The 14,141-nt window shown below is 43.0% G+C and overlaps 1 protein-coding gene across 3 annotated transcripts in view; it reads left to right on the plus strand.

The window, feature by feature from the left end:
- Positions 1-14,141, plus strand: part of WWC2 (WW and C2 domain containing 2) — a 396,047-nt gene that overhangs the window by 357,960 nt on the left and 23,946 nt on the right. For all 3 annotated transcript variants that reach the window (XM_029581662.1, XM_029581741.1, XM_029581816.1), the window contains exons 19-21: positions 4,058-4,222; positions 7,425-7,517; positions 11,202-11,444. In XM_029581662.1, the coding sequence (XP_029437522.1) occupies positions 4,058-4,222; positions 7,425-7,517; positions 11,202-11,444 (501 nt within the window). The remainder of the gene's footprint in view (positions 1-4,057; positions 4,223-7,424; positions 7,518-11,201; positions 11,445-14,141) is intronic.

The following is a 14,141-nucleotide window of genomic DNA, read 5'->3' on the forward strand; positions in this document are numbered from 1 at the left end:
GACGTACAACTATTCCTGTGAAGGGTGGTGCCTTGCTGAAGGACCCCCAAGACAAGAAGATAGAGCCTCCCCACAGGAGTTTGTTTGCTGCGTCGGCCACTGTGGTACAGATATCTGTCTGTTTGGCCATTGTAATCTGGATGCTTCTTCACTGAATCCAGCAGCTTCCAGAGAGTGAGGAGGTGGCTAAGATGGAGTCTGCTGCTGCCTTCCTTTTGGATGTGCAGTATGATTTGTTGCGGAGCTCTTTCAGATAGGTTGCCCTGTCTGGGGGGGGTATGCTGGCTTTTATGGTTGCGCAATTGGGCAGCAGACTCCTGGTTCAAGTCCTGTCTTGGGAAGTTACCCTTTAAGTGTTTGGGGAAGATCTTGACTAATTGGTCAAGAATCTTGAAGAGCCCAAGCCCCAACTTGGTCTGAGATTTAACAGGCCCAGCAGGGTCCACAGGCAGTTTCGAACCTCACAGCAATATTTGCCCAGTATGTGGGCCCCAACTGCTGTGGTCAGTAATTTCATGGTGCCAGATGGCAGATCCACCCCCTCCTTGGGGATCAGTGGAGCTTCCTCATGAGACTTTGTGGGTTCACTCCATCTTGACTCCTATGGGAAAATGACTGCAGGGGTTTTACAGGGAGGGGACCCATATGATAGCCGATTGGTGGGTTCTAGAGAGAGTTTTCCTCGGTTACAGCCTGGATCTCTTTTGTCCTGTTCAAGGACCCTACAAGATTTCTCCTTGTGGAAGCCTGGTCAAGCAGCAGGTGGTCCTAAAGTTGAAGCTTTTGACGCAGTAGTGCCCCTGCCCCCGACACAACAGAGCTGCAGTCAGTACTCCCATCTACTTTGTGGCTCCCAGAAGGATGGCTGCTTTCACCCTATTCTGGATCTCAAGGGGCTGAACCGCTGCCTCAGAATTCCTAGGTTTCATATGGAAATGTTACGATCTGTTCTGGCCTCAGTGAGGCAGGGGGAATTTATCTGATCATTGGACTTGTCGGAAGCCTCCAGCACATCCCTATTCAGGTCAAGGATCAGATATATCTTCATTCTTATGTGCTGCAGGAATGTTTTCAGTTTTGAGCCTTGGGTCTTCACAAAGATGATGGCAGTGGCAATGGCTCTGCAATCTGACGTTATCACAGTCCACTCAGTTAGTCTAGACAATTGGTTGATTTGGGTGCTGTCTCACGAGGAGGTGGTACGAGTGTGTCCTGTCATGTGGTTCAGGACTTGGAAGACTTGGGCTGGGTCATCAATTTCACTAAAGGTTTGTTACAGGCCACGCAGACCTGGAGTATTTAGTGGTGCAGTTCAATACACAGGCAGGACAAGTGTTTCTCATGAACGAGCAGGTGCACAAGCTACGCAGGTGAGGGTTTCTGAATTTGGAACTTCCCTTGGCATGGGACTACCTGCAGATACTCTGTCTCATGGTATCTACTCTGGACTTGGTGCAATGGGCCAGGGCACATATATAGTCGCTCCAGACTCAGTGAGTACCGCAGATGTAGGACTACATGGTGTGGCTTCCACTGAGTCTGGTGGTGCGTCTGTCCCTGCCGTAGTGGTTGGACTTCACCAACTTGTTGACAGGAGTCAGCCTGATCAATCCAACTTGGATTCTAGATACTACATATGCAAGCCTCTCCAATTGGGGACTTACTGTCAGATGCAAATGGCTCATGGCATTTGGTACCCGGAGAAAGCCATGTGGCCCATCAATTGACTGGAGACCAGGTTGATCTGCTTGGCACTTCTTCACTTCCTCCCGCTGATTTGGGGGAGATCCGTTTGGGTCCTCTCAGTCAACGCCATGGTTGTGGCTTATGTAAATCGACAGGGGGGAACAAGGAGCATGGATGTTTCATAGGAAACACCCCTTCTCTTTCCCTAGACATCCCTTCTCTTTTCCCTGTTGTCCACAGCGCACATTGTGGGTCAAGAAAATGTTCAAGCCAATTTCCTTAGCCGAAATTCGTTGGACCCTGGGGAATGAGAGTTGAGTGTGGATGCCTTTCGCATGATTTGTCGCATGTGGAGTTGTCTACAGCTGGACCTGATAGCATCCTGTCAAAATGCAAAGGTAGATAATTTCTTAGTCGTTAATGGGAATTGATACTTTGGTACCACCATGGCTGATGGGAGACCTTTTATATGCCATCTCTCCATGGGCACTTGTTGGCAGGCTGCTACAACAGATAGAGCTGAAGCCAAATTAGGTGATCCTAATCGCGCTGGATTGGCCTCACAGGCTTTAGTACGCAGATCTCCTTTGACTGCAGGTGGCCCATCCTTTCAATCTCTCAAAGATGTGGGAACTTTTTTACAGGGGCCCAACTCCATTCTCTTATGGTTTGGCTCTTGATCAGAGATGGGGGTATTCTTCTACAGTGATCTCCACATTGATGAAGTCCAGGAAATAGTCTACCTCCTTAGCCTACGTCCGCCTCTGGCATCAGCAATTTTGTCACAACATGTCAGAGTCTGCTTAGCGGGCCATAGTTTCTTGTATCCTGGCCTTTCTTCAGGGCAGACTTGATAAGGGTCTAGCCTTGAATTCCTTGAAGGTGCAGGTGGTGGCTATTGTGTGTTATCAGGGGACCATTGAGGGTGCCTCTATTGCTGATCACAAGGATGTGTCCCGGTTTTTAAGGGGGGGTTAAAGACTGTGTCCTCCTTTCTGGCCCATTGTTCCTTCTGGGACCTAAATCTGATCCTGACAGCTCTCTTGGGTGCTCCCTTTTAGCGCAATTTATGCCTGCCCGGAGGCATGCATAACTAACACAACAAAGGTAGGTGGGGGATTTAGGTAGGGCTGGGGGGCGGGTTAGATAGGGGAAGGGAGGGGAAGGTGGGGGGGGGGGAGCGGAAGGAAAGTTCCCTCCAAGGCCGCTCCGATTTCAGAGCAGCCTCAGAGGGAACGGGGAAAGCCAGAGGGAACAGGGAAAGCTCCCCTTGGGCTCGGCGTGCACAAGGTGCACGCGCTGACCCCAGATTTTATAACATGCGCGTGGCTGCGCGCACATGTTATAAAATACGATGTAGATTTGTGCGCGCCGGGTTGTGCGCACAAATCTACGCCCGCACACATGTTATAAAATCTGGCCCATTGTATTTCATAAATATTTGTGCTCCTAAATATTGCCTGGAGACGCCAAAATAAGACTAATTTTCCAATAGATTGTGATAGAAAAGAACTCTAGTAGGAAATGTAAAGGAATAATAAGCTCCAGAATAGCATTTGCAATCCTGTTACTTGATTATAAGGAATAGAATGTGTTTTACCTTCACTCCTTGGTTACATAAAGGGCCAGATTTAAGGTTGGGTAAAAAAAAGCTTAAAATTCCTGTGAATGAGCTATCTTGCTCAGTTTTCAAAAATCAAGTAGTTTACCAAAAGAGTTAATTTCCTGAAACTTCAGGAAGGGGAAAACACCCACAGAAAATAACTGTGCAAAAAAAGAAGTGTGAAAAAAACATGTAGTGGAACTTTTGCCCGAAAGTACAGCATTTAAAACTGAGGCAAAAGTCCTTCAGTGCTTTATGTACAAGCTTTTGCTGCATGACTTCATTTTCTGAAGTATTTTTTTCCCTTCCTTTACTTGAAGGAAATGAAATCTTTAGGCAAAAGATATCCTATGACAGAACTCTGCAAGCAAAGTGACTTGCTGGACTTTTGTACTTATTTTGCATGCTTCATAGTGCTTTAATAATCTGGTTTAATGGTTTATCAAGCTGGGATGGAAAACCTTGTTTGATCTTGAAATAAATATGATAAAAATGTATGGAGGCTGAGGAATAAGACTAGCAGTTGATGTAGTAATGCTAAGAAACATGCAGCATGAGATTTTGATGAATGTATGCAATACTGCTGTTTTAGCATGTATTCCTACTGGGTAAGAATAGCAAATACATAATTTAGTATATCAGGCCAAGAAACTCTGACATGATCTTGTGTAGTTTTCTCCATTTTATTTAAAGCATAGGTTTTGAAGAGACAGATGGAATTTAGGTGAACCTATTTATAAGAAGATGTTGCTTTATTTATTCTGACAGGTTGATAAGGAGACCAACACAGATGAAGCAGCAACTGTGAATATATCAATCCGACCCAAGGACAGGGCTAGCCTGAGCTCCAGGCAGCGTCCCTTTGTCAGGAACAGCATGATTGTGCGCTCTCAAACCTTTTCTCCCGGAGAGAAGAACCAGTACATATGCAGGGTGAGGACAAATTAATCTTACTAACCTTCTCTTAGGTCAGAGGTTATTGAGATGCATGGTCTTTCTTGAACAAGAATTCCCTGAACCTTAGTGTTTAGAAGAAATGTGATAGGGCAAACTATAAGCCAAACGCCTGGTTTCCTCGATTCAATGGATACCGCAAAATCCACAAAATCTGACCCTTGCCAAAGAATTGCCAGAGTACCACAGAAGTTTGGAAAACCAGCACTGGCCACACTAGGAAGGAGTTGAGTGAAAAAAGAATGGGTGTGCACACATGGAAGTCTCTCCCTCACTCATACCTCAATCCTTCCCCTGCCTGAAACATGGCTGATCTCCTATCTTACTCTCCTCCCTCTAGTGTCAATTCTCTCTCCCTTCCACTTCTCACCCCCGCACTCCAGCTACCTTGCACCAATCCCTCTCTCCAACCACCCAATACCCTCTCTTCCTTCTGCCCTCTCCTACTCTTACCCCCGCTAACACACACATACACACCACTGAATTAGCCAACAGTAAGAGAAGAGCAACAGCACCTTAGTCTACATTTACCATCACTTCTACTGGGAGCCAGCAGTTTGAAATATGTAGGACACTGCAGATCTCGCTACGGTGTCCAGTACAGTCCAAGCCGCAAGTCTGGAGGAGGATGCTTGCCCCTTTTCTAACGGCTGATGTTTATAACCACCAAAGAGCTCAGAATAAGCTACATATCCCTGGGAATGGGGAAAGAATGTTTGAAAGATTTAATTTTTTCTTTAATACATAAAATATTTTCTGTTTTGTTGGCATGAGGAGGTTGATATTCAGTGCCATTTGTCCAGTTAACTTCGGAGTGCATCCAAGTTATCTGGCTAAGTAGTGTAACCTTCCTTTTCGTCGGGATCACTTTTGGCAACTGCAGGAGTGGAGAAAAAACCTTTCTGTAGCCCCCAGTACAGGGTTTTTTCTACTGGGTAGTAGCAAAAACTGTGTAGCCCAAGGGGAGTCTAACACACAAAAACAAAAGCTCCACACAATGCTGTGTTCCAAAACAGTAAAAAGAAATTTTTTAAAAGTCTAAAAATAGATCACAGTGCAGAAAAAGGCAGAAAAATCAGCACACAGTTCAAAAGTACCAAAAACACAGGAACTACAGCTTCTTAGAATCACATATTTTTCAAGTAGTTTCTCACTTCTCACTTGAACGCAGTCAAAAATGAAGATTCTGCCCTCTCAAGTCAGAGGCTTTTCCTTTCTTTCAGCCCCAGTGAAAAGCAGGAAAAACTTTTCTTTTATCACTCAGGTTGTGGGCTTCCCCAGGATAAGTCTGTATCCCTGTGCTCTGAGGGTTTTTATCCCTCTAGATCGCTGTCCAGTTTTTACTGAGGAGAGTACCTCTTTTGTCCTCCAGCAAACCATTCACCTTCTACACTCACAAACTTGCAGTCTTCACAAGCAGACTGCAGAAACTCCTCTCACAATCACATCAACTACTGAACTTCTCCTTAGCTCCTCTCCTCTCCCTGTTGTGCCTCATTGGAAGCACATTTATAATCCTCCCAAAATCCAACAGTGGGTCCAGGTATTGTATACTTGGGAGCGTGACTGTGGGGTTGAGGGGATTTGTGTGACTAGTATGTTTCTGCAGCTTTTAACAGTTGGCAGTCGTGATACTGTCTTTTCAAAGGTATCAAGAAAAAGCTCCCAACTCTTTCCGGAGACTTTTTTCCTGATTCCATTCTAATGGAATTGAATAAAGTACAAGGCAAGACAGCACAAAAGCAGCCGTACAACATAGGGTGCATACCATTTTTTTATTATTTTATTATCAAAAATCACAGCATTTAAGCATAAACAGACCTCACGATTCGACATGATATGGCGCCCCTACCAACGGTGGCACTCGTCCATGACCTCTGCCTCTCCGGGATCGCAGTGACCCCCTTTTCTTTTTGCTTAGGCATATTTATCTGCCCCTTTGTGATGTGATTCTCCCTACCTTTTCCTAAATTGCACACCATTGAGGCTCGGGGGGGGGGGGGTTTGGTATGTTAAACTACAGCATTGACATTCATCTTAGGTTTCTCTCTTTGAAGTGCAGACTATTGCTTTGTTTTATCTGGTGCAGTTTCCAATGTACGACAGCGTATGCTTGTTTTTATGTCCGTATTGGACTGAGTTTTACTGTTCTATTGCTGTTTCATATGGTCTGTTAAACCTGTTCTTTCGTTTTAATAAAAATTTTACAAATTAAAAAAAAAAAAAAAAAGTACAAGGCAGGACAGTCGCTCACATGATTTTCCATGAGTGGAAAAGAAAATGTAAACATTAATTTTTCCTCCTATTGGAAATAATGGAAACTACTTGAGTCCCGTGGGAGGTAAATAAAAGTCCTGCATCTAGTCAGGTGAATAATTCTTTGGGGGAGGCAAGAAAAACAAAAGGAACCCGATAAAGGAAAATATAGGCGGGCTAAGTCATCTTCTTGCTCCCAGTATCTTTATTCAGGTCCTTGTGAATATCTTTTGGAGTGTTTCATAACATACCAAATAATGACTGAATATCCCCTTTTACAACAGTAGATATTTATGAAAACATGATATTCATCTGCTATTCACCTCCTGGAGGTTAAAGCTATCAGTTGGCTATCAGTTGGCTTTTTTAATAGTGTTCCTTTACCTTTATCACTGTTATAAGGAGCTTGGATAGAGGGGCTTTATTAGAGAAACCTAACTGTCGATTGAATTGTCTGGTTTGGATATTTCTGATGCATAAAGCCCTTGTATCTGGTCAGTACTCAACAAGCTTGCATTTCTATGGCTTTTCTCTCATTCTTTGTCTATGATGAAAAAAAGTGCAGTGAATCAGGCCCTTAAACACTGAAAACATTAGTAAGGCAGTGCGTAGGGCACAAAGTTCTGGTACCTGGTTCAAATCTTACCACAACTCAGGTGTTCGTGCACATTTATCTTATCCTCCGACTAAACTATGAATTCTTCCAGGTGGTCACTTTTAGCCAGGTGCCTTGACTTTTCCAGTGATGCATGTACTGATGCTGCTGCACAAATGCTAAACATTAAGATGCTTATTACTGTTATTGTTAGGATGATAATATGTTTTATAGATGATGGTAACCATAGTATATACTAGCTTCACTTTTGGTTCTCAAAAGTGGGTTTGGAAAGTAATGCTTGTACTGACTGCCTGCATGTTTTCACAGTTGAATAGGAGTGACAGTGACAGCTCAACACTGGCCAAAAAGTGCCCTTTTGTGAGAAACTCCACAGAGCGACGCAGCTTGCGAGTAAAAAGGGTATGTGTTACCTAATCCACATTTCCACTGTTTGAAATTTATCATGTTTCCCTTTCTGAACATTGAAATATCCTTAACTTTAAGTGTTTATATTCCTATATATGTATCAATATGTTGCATATTTTCCATTGATAAACGACTGAATTAACCATTACATGTGGGATATGTCACCTGGTGGCACTGAATGGACTTGTTTTTCCTAGCTAGTACAGCTTTGAGTTCTACTGAGCATGTGCTGGAGTTCCCATTCGGGTATTGCCTCGTGAGCCTCTTCAGTCATTTTTGTCTGACAGATGTGTACACAGTCTCGCCAGATTTGTTTTTCAAAATCCTTTAAAAATTTTTATTCTTTTTCATTATTATCCTCAGTTTTCCTACTTTTAGTTGCCTACTACACTGCAGCACCAAAGAACTTTTCAGTGCTACAAAAAACCCCTAAACTTTTGCCTTCTCAAAATGGCTTGTATCTGAGGCAAGTTGATGTCCCACACAGATTATCATTGCCTGGATCCCGGACCATGACTAAGCAAACCATTCTACCTGTGCACAGATGTCTCTGCAGTCTCAGCATTCCAGGGCGCACCGCATAGAGGAACAGCGGAAGTCTCTCAGAAGCCTCAGTAGATCCTCCTACAACAGAGCATCATCTGCCTCACCAGGACAGGAGTTGAGCAAGAGCTCCTCAGAGACTCCCCTAAATTGAAGTTGGGTTCAGTGATGCAATCCAAACTTCAAAGGAAAAAGCGGCATCATTTGTTGGCATCTGAACCTGCATCAAAAAATTATAAGTCAACTCTCAACATACTGAGGCACTTGATGCATTCCTTTCCATCAACCCACCATCCTAAAGGCCCAGTGCTGCACAGCGCAAAACAAGCCGATCCCTTTGATGCAACTGATATATGCATCAACAAAAACATCCTTGCTCTACACTCTATCAAAGCATGTGATGCACCAAGCCCCAAACCAAAATCATTGAGCTGCAATACCTACACAGCTGAATGTAAGCCACTGTAGGCCAACTACTGAAGGGTTCATTTTACTTCTGTCATTTCAGAAAACAAAAAAACCGTTTGAGATACAGGAACCTATCTTTGTTCCTGAATAGGATGATCCCCTGCCTATACTAGGTCAGAGGACACATCAGTCCCTCGACGTGATACAGAGTTCTTCATCTTCCCACTCAATGGCAGCAGAGTCAAGTCTCTCAGAGGCTGTTCACCAAGGCTTTCCCCTCCGAGGCAACAGGAAAATTCTCCTGGTTCACCTTCATCGTAATTGGGTTCCTGGGTTAGTAAACCCTCACGTTCAGAAGAGGGGTCTACAGATATACCTTCTACTCATTTCTGGATACACCTAACCATTCATCACCCTGGAACACCTGTCATATTCAGATTTTGTGGAAAAGGTCAGGACAATGCTTAGCATCAAAGAACTCCATTTAGAAATCTCAGGCCACTCCAGATATTAGATGTCTCGTCAGATCCAGCAGCTCTTTCAGTCCACAATATTCTAAACTTGTTGCAGATGAATAGGTGGGAAACACCTATCTCTGGCATTCATAGACTAGCAAGCTGGATCTCAAATGCACAACCCAAAAATGTCCATGTTTTGGGGTCGTGCTACATTAGTCCTTCATTGAGTCCACCCTAAAAAAGGCTGCTGGACATTTTTGGCAAGAGTCTTTCAAAGCTCCATGCTTACTGCCCATATCTCGACGCACCAGTTTGTTTGTTTGATCTTTTTTCTTTTCTGCCTATTCCAGGACAGATTACAAGATAAATATTCATAAAACATTACAAAGAAAATGACAATAAAATATATATTACATATACAAGCCAATAGACAAAGAATAAAACATCAGTAATATGTTAAATGCCTCAAAATGTATAGTGCTTTTAACTTCTTTCTGAAAGTCTTAATATTAGCGACCCAAACCTCTCAAGGGTCTTCTTCACTTACAAATAGTCATACTTTCACAGGTTTACAGGTGTCAATTCCAGCCTTTTCAGCAGTATTACCTACTACCTCTTCTGGCCCAATGTCAGCAACCACTTCTGGTCAGATCCTGGCAGTGTGAGTGCCATAAGCCTAAGACTACACAACAGGCCCAGCATAAACCCTGGGTTCAGTCTTTCATCCCTCCAAATTTCATTCTGATTGGGGACAAAATCCAAATCTTCCTGGAGGCGTAGTACCAGATAACCAAGGACTTCTAGATCCTCTAAATAGTGGAATCTAGATCTTTTTGTGTTTCTCCTGGCTACCATCCTTTGTACACTGCTTGAATATTGATTTGCAACCATTTCACTTGCGGCAACTTCGCTGAGAAGTGCAATTACTTCTTCACTAACAAATGATAGAACCAGTCCCTGTATCCCAGCATGGACAGGATTTCTACTTCCAATATTTCGTCATACCCAAGAAATCAGGAGGACTAAGGCCCATTCTGGTTCTGAGTCCCTTGAACAAAAATCAACTTCAAGAGGAATTCAAAATGAATTCCTTCAGCACAATTCTCCCTTACATCCCAAAGCATGACTAGATATGCATTGTTGATATGAAGGATGTATATGCTCATATACTCATCCATCCTTCCCAGTGGCACTTCCTTTGCTTCAAGATGGATTCTCCCTATGACCACTACAAGGTACTCCAGGTTTCCGAGGCGAGAGTTACTCTGGTGGTAATCCTCCATGTGCTTCAGGATGGAGCGCCACTTTGCACTCTTCTTCATTAAGTCTTGCTAGCGATTGACCCCTTCTCGAAAAGAGGGAGCACTTATGTGGGATTATTACAAACCCATGACACCTGGTCTCATGAGGAGAGCAACTTTTCTCAACAATCTGCTGGAATTAAGGGCAATCAGATAAGCTCTACATTCATGCATCTTCTTTGAGGGAAGAGCATCTTCATTCAAGCAGACAACCAAGTTATCCACAACAGAAGGCAAATTAATTTAAAATCACATTAGAAAAGAATGGGAGAGAGATTAAAGATTTTAAAAGAAAAGAGTTTCCACAGTAATTATCAAGCTTACTGTATACCTCTACAGGAGGAAAGCTCGACTCCATACACTGCCATCCAGTGCTCCTTGTGACTTACCTCCACAATGAAATCTTGAATCTTTCACACACGACCTTAGATTCCCTGTGACTTGCTCTGAAGAGGGTGATTTCTAAGGGCCCAGCCTCTCATAGCCAGCGGTCACTTGTTCTAGCCTTGAGGTCTTCTCGTTGTATGGAGTTGGGCATTCTGTTTTATTCCATAGGAAACCAAGGAAGCTTAGTTCCTACTACAAAATTTGTTTTTCTTACGATACTGTGGTTTTTCTCTGAATATAGATCTTTGTATAGTATAATATTTTACAAATTAAAGTTGAACTATAGGCCAGATATTGTTTGTATTACTCTCCTCTGTTATCCTTTTTTTGTCTTTCCCTACTTATGTACTACTCTAAAAAAAAATAAAAAAAAAAAATATATATATATAAAGCAATGCTGTTTTCCCTGTTCAATCAATTTAAATTCAGAGCTTTAGAATTTAAAACAATACCCAGAAAGAGTAAAATCCTTACATTTTTTTCATCCAAACTGCTCTACTCATCATGTGGCTGCAAGATCCTTTTGTGACATGATAAAATTGCTACTATAGTTTCTATAATTATTTTTCTTTACATTTCAGCCAAGCTGCCAGCCCATCATGCGAAGAGCAACACAAGAACGTCCTGTGCGGACTTCTCTTGACTTGGAGTTGGATCTCCAGGCATCTCGGACGAAGCAGAGTCGTTTGAATGACGAGCTGCAGACACTGAGAGTCCTCAGGCAGAGACTGGAGGAAATGAAAGCGAGGGGAGAGACCGAGCTTCCTCAGTGTATGTTTGAGGATGAAAGATTACAAAAACTTTTCAAGCAGGCAGAAAAACAGGTACCAGTAGCAAAGCAAGACTCATTTTTAGGATATTTTGGGGATCAGTCTGCTTTTACTTCTGTCACAGTGTAGGATTTTTTATAGTATTTTATTTTCTGCACATCGGGAGTTTGTGATGTGCAATGTGAAATGATTTATCATATCTGTGCAAACAAAAATCTTCTATTCTCAGTGATGTGCACTGCAATTCACAGTAAGGGATTAACTGCTCACTCCTTAGTAACTCTCTCTCTCATTCATTACTCTCCATCATCCACTTTTATGCTCTCCAAACCATTAACCTGTGTCATGCTGTTTTTCTACCTCTCCCCCCTCCATTTGCCAGCTCTCTTTCCTCCATCCCCCATCACCTTTATCTTATGCAGCTTCCTCTCATCGCTGCTTATGCTCTGTTCCACCCTCCTTCCCCTGCCAAATCCTTCTCTTCCCCCATCAACTCCCCCTTCTCTGGGTCTTTCACCCATCATCTCCTCTCACATTATCCACCCTATCACAACCCCTCCACCACCACCACCAATGGCTCTCTCCCTCATACCCCTGCTCCATCATGGCATGTCACCACCCCATCATGCCATCTTACGTTTGTGCTCCAGCATCCACTCACACATTTGCTCTCCCCTCTTCATTTTTCCTGGTCTTGGCTGCTCTCCCACTCCAGTCATCCTCCCCAACTCTAAATGTTTCAGGACAAGACAGCAGCAGCTACAGCACTCTCCCCAAATTTCTGCTGTCTCTGTGGCACCCCACCACCTCCTCTACGTTTTTGCACTTCTGTCTAATCAGAAGCACATGCCATAGAGGAAAAGGAGGAGGTGGGGGATGCTGCAGTTATACCAACTGACCACCCTAATTCTTCACCCTCCCAAAGTCTTCAATGGCTGGCAGAATGGGCTCTGCCAGCTACCCCAGCTGCCTCCTTTCCGGCGGCTGTTAGGATGGGCTCAGCTGGTGGGCCTAGGCTTCTTCTGGCAAGATAGACTCTGCAAGTCTTTGTAAATCACACAAGGGAAAAATATAAAGAAGACTAAGTATGCTGTCTGCCTAACATGCATAGTATACGAACTGGTGGAAGTCTCTTAGTTTGAGCAGTGGGATTTGTCAGGAAGGGAGATCTTGCTGTTGCTGGAACTGCTCAGCTCCAGCGCCCATTCAGCAGTTCAGCATATGGGGCCTGAGAGTCCACATGCAATAGAGGTACTGAGTCTCCTGGGGAGTCACTGAACCCCTTGAAGGTCTTGACTGCATGCTACTGTCGGTCTATTTGGAATGTATCGAGAGTATAATGTATGCATACATTTCCAGAGGACAGGTATGACCTGTTGTCAGAGGATGTAGTTAGGACAAATAGCATACAGGCCAATGCAGAAACCTGAGCATTAAAACTGTGAGCAGCAATTCAGCCCTCAGTTCCTAATACACAGGCTAACATTTTTTTTAAACTCCCAATGAAGTAAGCTAATGGTATGCTTATGCATCGGGAGTTAAAAATAAAAGCAGGCTGTATGTAAAATGAGCGTTCAGCACAGGCCGAAAGCAAGTCTTGCCTCACCAATCTGCTACATTTTTTTTAAAGGGATTAACCAATATGTGCGCCAATGGATATAGTGTACTTGGATTTTCAGAAGACATTTGACAAAGATCCCTGAGAGACTCTTATGAGAAAATTAAAAAGTCATGGGATACGAGGAAATGTCCTGTTGTGGATTCCAAACTGGTTAAAATATAGGAAGCAGGGAGTAGGACTAAATGGTCAATTTTCTCAGCAGAAATATGTAAACAATGGAGTGCTTCAGGGATTTCTGCTGGGACCAGCGCTTACTAAAATATGTATAAGTGGTCTGGAAAATGGAACGACAAGTGAGTTGATCAGATTTGCAGATGATTTATACCTCAGAGTTCTGAAAAAATAAAAAATGAAATTGCATACTTATTACTAGTAATTTGTAACCTATCATTAAAATTATTCTGAGTTGTTAAATCACAAGCAGATTTTGAGAAATTGCAGGAGGATACTGGGAGACTGGGCATCCAAATGGTACATGAAATTTAATGAGGACAAGTGCAAAGTGGAAAAAGTAACCCACAATATAGTGACATGATGTTAGGTTTTATATTAGGAGTTACCAACCAGGAAAAGGAGTTACCAACCAGGAAATCCTCAGCTCAGTGTGCAGTGGCAGTCAAAAAAGCAAACAGAATGTTGGTAATTATTAGAAAAGGAATGGAGAATAAAATGGAGAATGTCATAATGCCTCTGTATAGCTCCCTGGTGAGACTACACCTGGAGTAGTGTACAGTTCTGGTCGCTGCATCTTAAAGTTATAGTTGAACTGGAAACAATACAGACAAGGGTGACCAACATGCTAAAGGGAATGGAATGGTTCCCTTATGTAGAAAGGCTAAAGAGTTAAGGCATTTTAGCTTGGAGAAGAGATGGCTGAGGGGGGATATGATAGAGGTCTATAAAATAATGAGTGGAATAGAACGGGTAAATGTGAATCGGTTATTTACTCTTTCAAAAATTACAAAGTCTAGGTGACACTCCTTGAAGTTAGAAAGTAGCAAATTTAAAACAAATCAGATAAATGTTTTTTCAGTCATGCACAATTAGGGAATTCATTACTGGAGGATGTGGTAAAGACAGTTAATTTAGCTGGGTTTAAAAAAAGGTTTGAACAAGTTCCTGGAGAAGTC

Source organism: Rhinatrema bivittatum, chromosome 1, assembly GCF_901001135.1.
Source record: "Rhinatrema bivittatum chromosome 1, aRhiBiv1.1, whole genome shotgun sequence".
Lineage (NCBI taxonomy): Eukaryota > Metazoa > Chordata > Amphibia > Gymnophiona > Rhinatrematidae > Rhinatrema > Rhinatrema bivittatum.